General features: G+C 50.1%; 3 protein-coding genes across 3 annotated transcripts in view; 2 read left to right on the top strand and 1 right to left on the bottom strand.

The window, feature by feature from the left end:
* The window catches only part of LOC118225953 (tripartite motif-containing protein 16-like), a 972,804-nt gene that overhangs the window by 441,282 nt on the left and 517,141 nt on the right, over positions 1 to 14,381 (bottom strand). The window lies entirely within an intron of this gene.
* LOC118225964 (tripartite motif-containing protein 16-like) overlaps positions 1 to 14,381 on the top strand; it is an 890,716-nt gene that overhangs the window by 812,182 nt on the left and 64,153 nt on the right. The gene's annotated exons all lie outside the window — the stretch shown is intronic.
* fbxl5 (F-box and leucine-rich repeat protein 5) lies at positions 1,488 to 13,575 on the top strand. Its single transcript, XM_035415097.1, has 11 exons — positions 1,488 to 1,670; positions 4,420 to 4,635; positions 5,964 to 6,059; positions 6,317 to 6,578; positions 6,745 to 6,924; positions 7,104 to 7,229; positions 7,946 to 8,094; positions 8,316 to 8,398; positions 8,555 to 9,145; positions 10,412 to 10,560; positions 12,877 to 13,575. The coding sequence occupies exons 1-11, from the start codon at positions 1,587 to 1,589 to the stop codon at positions 12,951 to 12,953; spliced, it is 2,013 nt and encodes a 670-aa protein (XP_035270988.1). The 5' UTR covers positions 1,488 to 1,586; the 3' UTR covers positions 12,954 to 13,575.

The raw sequence follows: 14,381 nt of genomic DNA, 5'->3' as shown, positions 1-14,381 counted from the left end.
AACATATGACTTAGATCTGCCTTAGACAGGTGGCAGCGATCACACGTATCGTCATCAGTGGAGTGTATTTTAGACAATTTGACTTTACTGCAGTAAGTCCGATGGAGAACCTTAAACTGAATAAGAACCAGACGAACACTCGATGTTGTCCCATTCACCCTGTTCAAAGCTTCATCTCAAGTTTTATCAGGGATATTTATTCCTAGCTCTTCCTTCCAGTCTCCCCGGATCTTAAGTGTTATATTGTAAAATGACACGATGGCGTCATAGGTAAAAGAAATGAGACCACTGAGATACGCAGGGGATTGTAAAATAATATCTAATCTTTTTCTTGGTTGTAAATTCAGAAAGTATGGACTATGAGTTGTAATACAGAGACAAATCTGGAAGTAACGAAACACATCAGACCGTTGTAACTAAAATATTTTACACTTTTGCCGACTTCAACACTCTACGCTAAATTTCAAAGGCATTCTGTCCTATAAGGAGGAGGCTGACCCTCCAACTGGTCCTGTAGTCTTGAAGTATTCTTTTCTGCCAATCACAGCCAGAACCTTTCGGAATATCAACAGCGTCTGTGAGAAGGTGTGATCTCAGAGGATTTACACGACGTAATTAAACAAATTCAAACCTAATAAATTGCCAGTGACGGATGGCATTCCAATTGAAGTCTATAAATCAATATAAAAATCCAACATTTTTAAAGAATTGCTGACAGCGTTCAGTTGTGACACATGTATTTTATCTAGACGTATCGCAGTAAGTCTCAGGCAAATTTATAGGATATATTTTAGGGGCGTTTCACTAGAGATAATATCCTACATCTCGAAACAATTGAACACCAAGAAAAGGAAGAAGAAACTGGGATCATGTCTGTAGCAGATTTTGAAAAGGCTTTTGACAACATAAGGTAAAACTTAATCAAAACATGTCTGAAGTTTGGGAGGGTTGAGCGGGAGGGGGGCCTTGCCGAGGTGCTGAAGAGCAGCGCGGAGGCTGGCGAGCCGTCTAGCGTCATGTCAAAGATGGGGGTGCGGACCAGGATGTTGCAGAGACAGACTGCTGCGGGGAGGACCTTTTCCATCAAGCTTATGTTTCGTGAGTGTCCGAGAAAATGGCTCTTTCCTGTGGCCAGCCATGATATGTGAATGTGCGCTGAACTTTCTGAAACGAGATACCCTACAGAATGTCAGACTCAAATCCTGGACGGCTGCTGTACTCAATAGTGTTTGATGTGTTCGAGCACTTAGGTGTTTAATTTAAGTCATTGATTGGCTAAAGAGTCTGCACACCATGTTTCCAAGGCCTAACTTCTCTGCTGATTGAAAGGAAATCACAAAAACCAGTAGAGACTGCATCCCTCCAGGACTGGAGTTGACCTATGCCCTACACACCGATCCCACACCCGACATCATAAACAGTACTGCTACGCATAACGTGTCACGTAAGCATGACATGACGTCCAGTAGGTTGGGTCACATGACAGTGGAATAAACATGGCTGCCTCCGTTAAGGCTTCGTATTTCCTCTAGACTCCACTGTCTCGCAGTAAGCAACACGGCTCTCGGTGTTTCCATGGAGTGAAGATGGCTCCGTTTCCCGATGAGGTGGATGTTTTCACGGGCCCACACTGGCGAATGAAGCAGTTAGTGGGTCTTTATTGTGAGAAGGTGAGGTCAACTTGTTTTGTGATGCATCACGCGCATTATTAGCTGAGTGAAAAACAAGCTTCCAAACGTCGTTATCTAAACGCTTGAATCGAGCCAACTGCATCATAGACTACGCAGAGATCAGATAGCCTCGGTACTTCGGGGTTCCCTGCTAGTGCTGTTATTTTATGTAAAAAACGCAAGCAAATTTACTAATTTGGCTGATTAGCTGGTCCCTAAAGAGGCTAAGTTACCATCCTGTAACTGATTTCATCCGAACGTTGGCTAGCGCCATTGATATTAATTTCCACCTTAGCTAGCTAGTTGGTGGATATCCAACCTGAGATGCAGGTTGGCTAACATTTCAAGAGTGTGATCATATCGGATCGCGTCGTTAGCTAATAAATTGACTGATATACTAATTTAACGTTACAAAACGCAAAGCACCGCCCGGTTGTTAACGATGAAATGTTAACTAGCGCTATGTGTGCTCTGTTTATGAACACTATTCAGCGTTAACGTATATCGTGTTTTGAAAACAAGTGTGGTGGCTACCACTCATTTATTAAATGCGTAAGCTGTATGCTAACTAGCTACCGTGCTAACGTCACACTACGTTAGATGGATAACTTCTGGAACACGTAACTAGATAACGTTATACGGCTACGGTACAGTCAGGCTATTCACTGTATGCGTGGTCTCCTGGTTTAGCTAATGATACAGTATTTTGGCCTAGCTATCGTTTATGTTTTCATTTTATATAGCGCTATTTAACGTTAGTGTTTCGACTGAGCTTTTATAGCTGGCGACTAGCTAGCTAATGGGAGTTATGGTCGCTGTGACATTAGTGAGCTAACGACGGCATTGGCTTTTAAGTCACTCTGCCGTAAGAGACCGTCTGCTAAAACTTGACATCGTCGTATGTAAGTGCAGATGTATGGTGGCAAATTGTTCTCGTCGGCCACCGCCAGCTGTTTCCTCTCAAAGGCAGCCAGGTGTATTGACCGACATTATGTAGCGACGAATATCTGGCACTATGTAAACAAGAATTAGAATTAGCTTTGCTTGCTTGCTAACTCTTCCAACAAGCATGACAGAAGACGATATCTAATCGCAGTAGTGTTTGACAAAACATCACCTGATTTTTGTTTTTTTGGTCACGCAATATGGAAATGCCTTTATTAAATGCGCTGCCATGTTGTCGTTTGTTAGCTGCGTAGCTGGCTAACAAATGACGTTTGTTCCTGTTTTGTGGCGTTTTAAGCTACGTCCCTTGACTGAAAAATAAAGCACGTATTCCTTGGTTAACCAAGCAATGCCTCTGTAAAGTTCGGCATACCTGCCGTTTTTATTAGCTTGCTATCCAGCTACTGGTTATTAAATCGGCGAGGGGGACCACCACGACACTGTTAGAGTGAAAAAAGCTTTTTTTAAATTTTATTTTAATTTTTACATTACAGACGTCAATGTGTGTGTTTTTTTTTTAAGGTGCAAGGGCTCGATTCAGGCTAACGCGGTTCCTTTTAACTTCACGGATCAGTCTTGGCGAAGTGTTTCGGGTCTGCGCGTGTGTCTGTCACTGCAGGTGTGCAGGGGGGCGGGGCCTGCCGTCCCCGTGGATTGTGACATCACGTCCGTTGGAGCCTTGATTGGATTAGTCGCTGTTTTAGCATTCAGCATGTCTTCTGTCTGTTTGGGGGTGTGAGCGATAATAATGGGCGATGATAATAGTGGATTTTATTCTTATAGCAACTTTCTCTGTCCGTGTTTAACGGTGAAGTAGTGAAGGTGACCATGTCCACCACCAACGAGCAGCCCGCCCGTTAGTGATGCAGGGCAGCTATTTGGCAGTACATTCGCTGAGGTGGCCTGGGAGCACGTCGTATGGAAAAAATTGAGGCAATTAGCAGACACTCATAACTAGACATGCTTGTATTCTTTTACGTACTATCTATTCACACAACTGGGTATTCTACTGAAGCAATTCGAGCACCTTGTTCAAGGGTACTACAGTATTGCCCCATGTAGGAGTCAAACCTGCAACCTCAGAGTCACAAGCCCACTTCTCTTACCATTATGCTGTGCTGTTGCCCTGGGCTACCCCCCCAGTGAAAAGGTGCCACACTAATAATCACGCTGAACTGGTTTCTTTCTCCTCTCTCCATCTGAGAACCGCAGGGCCTGTATCCGGCATGCTGTGCCTTTCATAATGCAGTATTTTACTGTAAACTGAAACACTGTCGATCTCTAAATGTAGCATAAGAACGCGGGATGGAAAACACTTGTTCAAGTCAGTCTCGGGTGCATCAGGACAAAGCCTGTTACAGTTTGTAAATCACGTGGGTAACGCACCTCATTCGTGCTATGAGCTTTTGCATGTAGCGTGCGTGTTAGAGCTATGGGAATGGACGGGAAGCTGACCGGTGGGGTGAACATCACATTCAGTGATTTTGGGAGATGTTCTTACGTAAGCGCGCGCAAAAAAAACGTGGGGAAGAGGGAAGAGAACAGAGACCAAAACAAGTGTTCACTGTCACTGCTGATGGTGGCAGTCAGTACGTAAACAAGATGATAATAGCAGTTTTGTTAAAGATACAGTGCTTTAAGTAGCAGTTGGACTTGAGTGTACTGTGCTAAAAGTATAGCATTGTCTTCTGGGTTGTTCAGGGTTTGAACAGTTGACTTTTGTCTGCGGCCAGCGAAAGACTTGGACAGAAAATGACTTCGTGTTTTTTGTAATTTAAGTATTTTTTTTTTTTTTTTCCCCCAGCTGTCGAAAACGAACTTCTCCAACAATCAGGACTTCCGGTCCTTCCTGCAGTCGCTGTGCGCCACGTTCACGGAGTTTAAGATGCACGAGCAGATCGAGAATGATTACATCATCTGCCTGCTGCAGCAGCGCAGTAACACCGTCTACAACGTGCACTCCGACAACAAGCTGTCCGACATGCTGTCCCTCTTCCACAAGGGCCTCCGCAACGTCAAGGTGGCTGAAAAAAAAAATCTCTTCCTCCCTCTCACTCTCCTTCCCTCCCTCTTTCTCTCCTTCCCTCCCTCTCTCTCTCCTTCCCTCCCTCTCACTCTCCTTCCCTCCCTCTCACTCTCCTTCCCTCCCTCTCTCTCTCCTTCCCTCCCTCTCACTCTCCTTCCCTCCCTTGCTATCTCAGCTGTAAGTGTGTCAGTAGCACAGAGATTCTTAGGGCGGCAGTGTGTTAGTAGCACAGAGATTCTTAGGGCAGCAGTGTGTCAGTAGCACAGAGATTCTTAGGGCGGCAGTGTGTCAGTAGCACAGAGATTCTTAGGGCAGCAGTGTGTGAGTAGCACAGAGATTCTTAGGGCGGCAGTGTGTCAGTAGCACAGAGATCCTTAGGGCAGCAGTGTGTCAGTAGCGCAGAGATTCTTAGGGCAGCAGTGTGTCCGTAGCACAGAGATTCTTAGGGCAGCAGTGTGTGAGTAGCACAGAGATTCTTAGGGCAGCAGTGTGTGAGTAGCACAGAGATTCTTAGGGCAGCAGTGTGTCAGTAGCACAGAGATTCTTAGGGCAGCAGTGTGTGAGTAGCACAGAGATTCTTAGGGCAGCAGTGTGTGAGTAGCACAGAGATTCTTAGGGCAGCAGTGTGTCAGTAGCACAGAGATTCTTAGGGCAGCAGTGTGTCAGTAGCACAGAGATTCTTAGGGCAGCAGTGTGTGAGTAGCACAGAGATTCTTAGGGCAGCAGTGTGTCAGTAGCACAGAGATTCTTAGGGCAGCAGTGTGTGAGTAGCACAGAGATTCTTAGGGCAGCAGTGTGTCAGTAGCACAGAGATTCTTAGGGCAGCAGTGTGTGAGTAGCACAGAGATTCTTAGGGCAGCAGTGTGTGAGTAGCACAGAGATTCTTAGGGCAGCAGTGTGTGAGTAGCGCAGAGATTCTTAGGGCAGCAGTGTGTCAGTAGCACAGAGATTCTTAGGGCAGCAGTGTGTGAGTAGCACAGAGATTCTTAGGGCAGTAGTGTGTGAGTAGCACAGAGATTCTTAGGGCAGCAGTGTGTGAGTAGCACAGAGATTCTTAGGGCAGCAGTGTGTCAGTAGCACAGAGATTCTTAGGGCAGCAGTCTGTGAGTAGCACAGAGATTCTTAGGGCAGCAGTGTGTGAGTAGCACAGAGATTCTTAGGGCAGCAGTGTGTGAGTAGCACAGAGATTCTTAGGGCAGCAGTGTGTGAGTGCAGCTGCCTGTACTGTCATTGTGCCTCTCTTCACTGCCCCCTGCATTACGCCCCTGTTAGGCACAGTGCGTTTACTCCCGTGCATTATGGCTTCTCTCTGCCCTTCCCAGAATGAGTGTGAGCAGCTGAACTACGCGCAGCAGCTGAAGGAGCGGCTGGAGGCCTTCACTCAGGACTTCCTGCCCCACATGAAGGAGGAGGAAGAGGCATGTACACACTATTACACTCTCACCATGTCCCAACAATGTCCTAACGTCCCCGCAATGTTCACACAATGTCCTCATAACGTCCCCACGATGTCCTCATAATGTCCCCACGATGTCTTCATAACGTCCCCACGATGTCCTCACAATGTCCCCACGATGTTCTCATAACGTCCCCATGATGTTCTTGCACCTTACATACGATTCCCCACGACTTTAAACTGACGGGAGTCTAAACGGTGTTGGGGTGTGTCTGGCAGGTGTTCCAGCCCATGCTGATGGAGTACTTCACCTACGAGGAGCTGAAGGACATCAAGAAGACGGTGATGGCCCAGCACTGCAGGTGCCCCGATGGCGAGGGCAGTGTGGGCTGTGGGTGCCCCCATGGGGACAGTACTGGGGACTGCTGCTGCCCCCTTGTGGACAGCACCTCAGGGGTGTTAAAGGGCCTGAGCTTGTGGAGCCAGGCCGAAGGCCTCCACCGCGCCTTCAAGTACTCTGCTCACGAGAAGTCAGGCAATGGTGAGCAGTGGCCTTTAGTCAGTTTGAGTCATTGTGAGTGAGTCGGTTTGGGTGGTTGGTTTGAGTGAGTGATTATTAATGAGTCGGGTTGGGTGGTTGCGTTGAGTCATTATGAGCGAGTCTGTTTTGGGTGGTTAGTTTGACTCATTGCTGTATTTTTGGGCAGAGTTGGATGACAGCCCCGAGCAGCCTGTGCCCATCCTGCCCCCAGAGGTCCTGCTGAAGGTGTTCCGTTACCTGAGCCCAGAGGACCTGTGCCACTGTGGCCAGGTGTGCACATCCTGGTCTCACCTAGCAAAGACTGGGTCGCTGTGGAAACACCTGTACCCAGTGCACTGGGCTAGAGGTAAGGAACAGCATCGCTGTGTGTGCGCGCGTGCGCGTGTGCATGCATGTGTGTGTGTGTGTGTGTGTATATGTCTGTGTGAGTGTGCACCTGTGTATTTGTTTGTGCAAGTGCAGTGCTCCCTCCCTGCTGCAGAGGGCGCTGTGAGCTGTAACCCACCCCTGTGTCCCTGTGCGCAGGGCAGCACTGCAGGGGGCCTCCGGAGGACCAGGAGCAGGAGCCGGATGCTGAGTGGGTGCAGAGCCGGGAGGACGAGGGCCGGGCCTACCAGGAGTGGGACGAGGATGCCGACATCGACGAGTCTGGTAATGCCAACAGTGTCCTAACAATGCCCCAGTAGCACCCCAATAACACCCCAGTAGCACCCCAATAACATCCCAATAACACCCCAATAACATCCCAATAATTCCTCGAAAACTGCACTAATGACACCCCAGTAATATTCCTGTAAAACCACCAACAGTGCCTGAACATCACTGCTAACATGAGGTAATAAAGCTGTGTGTCCTATCAGCATTGCAAACGTGAGCTAATAAAGCTGTGTCCTATCAGCATTGCAAACGCGAGCTAATAAAGCTATGTCTATCCTGTTAGCATTGCTAACGTGAGCTAATAAAGCTATGTGTCCTATCAGCATTGCAAACGTGAGCTAATAAAGCTATGTGTCCTATCAGCATTGCAAACGTGAACTAATAAAGCTATGTCTATCCTGTTAGCATTGCTAACACGTGCTAATAAAGCTATGTCTATCCTATCAGCATTGCCAACGTGAGCTAGTAAAGCTATGCACTTCCTATCAGCATTGCTAACATGAGCTAACAAAGCTATGCGCTTCCCATCCTCACTGTTAACATGAGCTCATCATTGCCGCTACTAGTCGCCATTAAACGCATACGGGAACATAAGTGATAACAGAATTGAGATAAGAGTGCCGTCCTCGGGGCCTGGAGCCTACACTTCCCATCAGCCCTGCTGTGTGCGCTGGTGCAGTGCTGAGCGTCGTGTGGGCCTCTGCTTTCAGAGGGCGCCCTGGAGGACTCTCCCGCCATTGGCGCCATTCAGAGGGAAAAGAAGGTGCTCAACGGGATCATCCAGAACCTTCTGCCCGCCGTTGGGCCCTCGGTCAGATCCATCGTCCTGGCCTATAGCGTCGCCCTGTCCAGCAAAATGGTAACTTCAAAGAACCCTGTGAAACACCATTATACAATCCTTTGTGGAGATTACGTGTGACGTAGCTCCTTATATAATGCATTTAAATATACATTGCCTTTATGAATATTGCTGCATATGCCATCCTTTTACTCGTGTAGCTGCTTGTATAGTGTGTGTAACTGATACAGCACCTGGAAGAGTTTTTAAACGTGCTTTACTATCCCTGTGTTCTGCTCCAGGTGAGACAGATCCTGAGCCTCTGTCCCAACCTGACCCACCTGGACCTCACCCAGACCGACATCACAGACTCTGCCTTCGACAGGTAATGCATGCCTTACTGTCATCTGTCTTATCCAACCTTGGGAGCAACGCTGAATGCAGCGGGACGTGTTGGGTGTGGGGCGTGCGAAGGGCCTGTCTCTGCATGCTGAGGCATTTTACACATGTAGTTTACTCTCTCTCTCTCTGTCTCTCTCAGCTGGGCGTGTCTAGGGGCGTGTCAGACGCTGGAGCACCTGGACTTATCAGGCTGTGCGAAGATCACAGACCTCACGCTGAAGAGGCTGTCATTGGCCCTGGGTGACTTGGCCCCGCCCACCGCCCCGCCTGCTGCCCCGCCCGCCTCCGCGCCGGCTGCACCTGGCGCGCGACAGGCCCTGGTGTTCCGCAGGCGTCCGGGGGGCCGCGCCCACGGCCCCGCCCAGATCTGGGTGCTGGACCCCGCTCAGCTGGCCGACATCGAGGACGAGTGGAGGTGCTGGGGCGGGGCCTGTGACGGGAGGCGGGGCCTCTCAGAGCCCCTGGCCCCGCCCACCCCCGGGGCATGCTGCTGCAAGAGAAGCAGGAGGAGGGGCCTGAGTGCTAACGCGGCCTCCTATTGGCAGCAGTACGGCAGTGTGGGAGGGGCCCTGAGCGGCCTGAGGACTGTTTCCCCCTCGGGGGGCGAGGTCGACTTTCGGACTAAACTGGCAGAGGAGGCGGAGAAGCCCCGCCCCCGGAGGGAATCCTGCCGTAGACTGAGGCTCCTCAGCCTGTCGGGCTGCTTTGAAGTCACAGACCTGGGCCTGAGGTAAGGCCCACCTGCGTATGGCCACGCCCACTTCCCCCTCCCCCCTGGGCCTGAGGTAAGGCCCACCTGCGTATGGCCACGCCCACTTCCCACTCCCCCCTGGGCCTGAGGTAAGGCCCACCTGCGTACGGCCACGCCCACTTCCCCCTCCCCCGTGGGCCTGAGGTAAGGCCCACCTGCGTATGGCCACGCCCACTTCCCCCTCCCCCCTGGGCCTGAGGTAAGGCCCACCTGCGTACGGCCACGCCCACTTCCCCCTGGGCCTGAGGTAAGGCCCACCTGCGTATGGCCACGCCCCCCCCCCCCCCCCCCCCCTCCCCCCTGGGCCTGAGGTAAGGCCCACCTGCGTATGGCCACACCCACTTCCCCCTGGGCCTGAGGTAAGGCCCACCTGCGTATGGCCACACCCACTTCCCCCTGGGCCTGAGGTAAGGCCCACCTGCATATGGCCACGCCCACTTCCCCCTGGGCCTGAGGTAAGGCCCACCTGCGTATGGCCACGCCCACTTCCCCCTGGGCCTGAGGTAAGGCCCACCTGCGTATGGCCACGCCTACTCCCCCGCCCCCCCTCCATTCCATTTCCAGTTTAAAATCAGAAAGTTGAGTGTCGTCCAGGCCTTTCTGTCAGCAGTACTTGCCAGTAACCGCCAGAGCTGAAATGCTTCAGCAGACTTCAGTGAGATGCATCAGTGTGTGTCATCCGCATAGCGTTGAAACTCCACACTGTTTGTGGATGACATTACCAAGGGGCAGCGTATACATCGAGAAGAGAAGTGGTCCTAGCACTGACCCTTGTGGAACACCTTAATTCACCTTTGAGACATCAGACTGCTCTCCATTCAGCGGAACAAATTGTGTCCTGCCACAGGTTAGGAAGCTCTTGGCATAGATACAGATTTCAGTCTGACACCAGTAGTCGATCATTTACAACCATGACAAGTGCGGTTTCAGTATTGTGTCTCCACTGGACTGTTTCAAGGACATGGTTTGGACTAAGATGGGCACGGAGTTACCTAACAACTATTGTCTGTAGTATTTTAGAGAAGAAAGGTTTGAGAGGTCTGTATTGTTTTAAAAAAACAAAAACAAAAAAAAAACAGTCTAGTATTGAAGGTACTGTACAGTAGCTCTGCTGTAAAAGGCAGTGGGTGGGGTTATGCTGTCTGTAGCAGTGAGGTAGGAAACTGATCTAAAGTGAGGGTGATTTGGAACTTGTGCATCTGTGTGTATGTTATAACGGTGTGTGTGTGTGTGTGTGTGTTTCAGGGCTCTCTCTCAGCGCGGTGGTCTTCCTAGGCTGGAGCATCTGAACCTCTCGGGCTGCCTCTTCATCACAGAGTGCGGCCTGCAGGAGCTGGTGACTGCCTGCCCCTCCCTCAATGACCAACACTTCTACTACTGCGACAATATCAACGGTACTGCACACGCACGCACACGCACGCACCCGCACACACACACACACACACACGCACTCACACACACACACACACGCACACACTCTCACACACACACTCTCACACACACACACACACCCTCCCCCCAGAGCAGCGTGTACACAGATGTCCCCCCAGAGGGTGTACTTTGTCACCCCATTTCTATGGAAAACTTTTTTTTTTTGGTTGGAAGTGAGTGAGTGAATGGTGTGTGAATGGTGTGTGTGCCCTGTGATAGACTGGCAACCTGTCCAGGGTATGTTCCTGCCTCTCGCCCAATGCATTCTGGGATAGGCTCCAGCACCCCCCGCGACCCTGCCCAGGATAAGCGGGTATAGATAATGGATGGATGGATGGATGTTTGGAACGGTTTCCTATGGCAACCCGAGACAGCTGTGTGACGAAAGTATGATAAGTGAATATGCTCATATGTAAATTGAATGTGTTGGTATATAAAGTGAATGTGTTGGTATGTAAAGTGAATGTGTTGGTATGTAAAGTGAATGTGTCTCTGTAAAGTGAATGTGTTGGTATGTAAAGTGAATGTGTCTCTGTGAAGTGAATGTGTCTCTATGTAAAGTGAATGTGTCTCTGTGAAGTGAATGTGTCTATGTAAAGTGAATGTGTCTCTGAAGTGAATGTGTCTATGTAAAGTGAATGTGTCTCTGTAAAGTGAATGTGTCTCTGTAAAGTGAATGTGTCTATGTAAAGTGAATGTGTCTCTGTGAAGTGAATGTGTTGGTATGTAAAGTGAATGTGTCTCTATGTAAAGTGAATGTGTTGGTATGTAAAGTGAATGTGTCTATGTAAAGTGAATGTGTCTATGTGAAGTGAATGTGTCTCTGTAAAGTGAATGTGTCTCTGTAAAGTGAATGTGTCTCTGTGAAGTGAATGTGTCTCTGTAAAGTGAATGTGTCTCTGTAAAGTGAATGTGTTTCTGTAAAGTGAATGTGTCTCTATGTAAAGTGAATGTGTCTCTGTAAAGTGAATGTGTCTCTGTAAAGTGAATGTGTCTCTGTGAAGTGAATGTGTCTCTGTAAAGTGAATGTGTCTCTGTAAAGTGAATGTGTTTCTGTAAAGTGAATGTGTCTCTATGTAAAGTGAATGTGTCTCTGTAAAGTGAATGTGTTGGTACGTACCGCCCTTGGAAACTGCTGTATGTCTCAGATACACACGTAGTTCCCCAGCCTCACGGCTGGCTTCGTACCGGCTGGTCCCGGTGTGGGGTAAGTACACGCCCAGGGCCTGTGTCACAGAGCTGGGTCACACAGTGAGTCAGCTGGGTAACTGAGTCTGCTGGGTCACTCAGCGAGTCATCTGGGTTACTGACTCTGCTGGGTCACTCAATGAGTCAGCTGGGTAACAGTCAGCTGGGTAACGGACTCTGCTGGGTCACTCAGTGAGTCAGCTGGGTAACAGTCTGCTGGGTAACTGAGTCTGCTGGGTCACTCAATGAGTCAGCTGGGTCACTCAGTCAGTCAGCTGGGTAAAACCTGGAACGCTCCCACATGTGGAACATGGACTGAGGCTGTTCCAGGTGTTACTCAGCCCAGTTATCGGGCTGACCCCCTAATCCCGCTCTGTGAGTCAGGGCCCTGGGCTTAGGGCTTAGAGGCCTTGTTTACTTAGGAATCGCAGGTGTTTTTAAAGCATGTTATAAGTGAATATTAATAACCTGCCACCAGGACTGTTCCTGAAGTACACTCTGTTACCCGTTTCTGTTTGCATATGAGCTGGTGGACGTGTTTCAGTATCTAACCTCTGCAGTATGGAAGCCTTTTTTGTAAACTCATTTAAAAACTATGCTGTCATTTAAATTCACTTGTGTGTGTGTGCGCCTGTGTATGTGTCTATATACATATATATGTGTGTGTGTATGTGGGTGGTCTATTATGTGGTATGCAGTAAAGAGCTGTGGGCCTTGGTCGCATTTCAAATCACCATGGTTACGAAGGTTAGATCCCACGGATATGCAATTTTAAATGTTTGATTAGGTGTGGTAGAATGGCGTTAAGGCTAAAAGCCTGTGTTGGTGGTGGAGTTTGAGCCATTGATGGAGCTGTATGTGTGTGGATATTAGTAATAGTGCAATATTTTGCACTGCTAATCTGAGCAGCCTCTATATTTGTGTTTGTGAATGAGATTGTGAGGAGCACTGTCTGTGGTGGTGGGGGGGCGGGGGTTAGCTGTATGTTTGCAGGCATGTGATTGGTGTTTGGGGTGCATGTTGCCATTGTGAGACTCTAACTGCAGCGCCCCCCCCCCCCCCCCCCCCCCTTTTGTAACCCCGCCCCCCAGGTCCCCATGCCGATACGGCCAGCGGCTGCCAGAACCTGCAGTGTGGATTCCGCGCCTGCTGCCGCTCTGGAGAGTGAACAAGCCCCGCCCCCCCTCCACACGGCCCCGCCCCCTCGCTGTAGCTCCGCCCCACGGCCCCGCCCTACCCCGCCTGCACTTTACTTCCTGGCTGCCGGCCGTCGTGTTTTCCTCCCAAACGCTCTTATTTTTTCCCGAAGGGAGAAGAGGGAGGGGCAGAGGGTCCGCCGCCGTCTGTGTGCTCTGAGAATCGCGCATTTCTGCAGAGAGAGAAAACCTAACGGACTGAAGTGACACGCCGGTGTTGTGTTTTTGGCTTTTCTGTTTTCCCGCCGCCATGTTGTCCTTTCTCAGAGAAGGTAGCCCATGCTCTGGCGGTCGTGTCGTTTGCTTTGGAAACCCAGCGCTGTCCTCACCTGTAGAGATGTTAACCATGTATTACGCCCGGTGCCCTAGTCTAGTTTGAGTTCATCACTTCTGCTCTTACAGCACTAACGGCGAGTGCTGTGCTCGTAATGTGGTGGTTCGTTTGACCGCATGGTGGTCCAGGCCTATGCAGGTGCACAGGTGTGTCGGTCCCGGGCTTTGCGTTGTGTTCTGTACAGACCACTTAGAGATGAAGAGAAACCGCGTGACCAGCACTCAGGCCTGGGGGAATAAAGCTTCTTCAGTACAAACCGAGTCCTGTGTGTGTGTGAGTGTGTGTGCGTGAGAGAGAGAGAGAGTGTGTGTGCGCACGCCTGTACTCGAAAGTTACTATGCTGTGTGGTTTCTTTACAGCACAGTGACACACAGCAGTAAGGTGAGCTCAGGTGTGTGTGTGTGTGTGTGTGCGCGTGCGTGCGTCCAGAAGTAAGTGTATTATCGGGGGATTTCACATTCAGAGTAAACTTGGCCTACTTCCTTGTCCAGTGTACTCAAGTTGTATACTCAACAGTAGGCCGTTTCAGGCACGGGCCCAGTTTTCCAGCTCTGCATGAAGAAAGGGAGAAACACCGCTGGGAGTGTGGAACAACCAGATAACATCACAGACAGGTTCTCAGTCTTTAATCATGAATCAGCCTGCCACTGCCGCCATTTAAAAATAAAAAAAACGCTAAAAACACATTTAAAAAAAACTGCTTTGAAGAGAGAATCACACTAAAAACACATTTTTAAAGATGCACACGTGTACGTATAAAAAGCTGGAGGGTGAGGGCCCTGGTGCTGGAGGGTGAGGGCCCTGGTGCGGGAGGGTGAGGGCCCTGGTGCTGGAGGGTGAGGGCCCTGGTCCTGGAGGGTGAGGGCCCTGGTCCTGGAGGGTGAGGGCCCTGGTCCTGGAGGGTGAGGGCCCTGGTCCTGGAGGGTGAGGGCCCTGGTGCTGGACGGTGAGGGCCCTGGTCCTGGAGGATGAGGCCCTGGTCCTGGAGGATGAGGGCCCTGGTCCTGGAGGATGAGGCCCTGGTGCTGGAGGGTGAGGCCCTGGTGCTGGAGGATGAGGGCCCTGG

The sequence above is a fragment of the Anguilla anguilla genome, chromosome 4 (assembly GCF_013347855.1).
Source record: "Anguilla anguilla isolate fAngAng1 chromosome 4, fAngAng1.pri, whole genome shotgun sequence".
Classification (NCBI taxonomy): domain Eukaryota; kingdom Metazoa; phylum Chordata; class Actinopteri; order Anguilliformes; family Anguillidae; genus Anguilla; species Anguilla anguilla.
This window is presented reverse-complemented; position numbering and strand designations above follow the sequence as displayed.

Bases quoted from the DNA above. Each gene is read 5' to 3' on its own strand.
- fbxl5 (XM_035415097.1), top strand. From the start codon at position 1,587: ATGGCTCCGTTTCCCGATGAGGTGGATGTTTTCACGGGCCCACACTGG. The intron at 6,579-6,744 runs GTGAGCAGTGGC...ATTTTTGGGCAG, and splicing joins TCACGAGAAGTCAGGCAATG to AGTTGGATGACAGCCCCGAG. The intron at 8,399-8,554 runs GTAATGCATGCC...TGTCTCTCTCAG, and splicing joins ACAGACTCTGCCTTCGACAG to CTGGGCGTGTCTAGGGGCGT.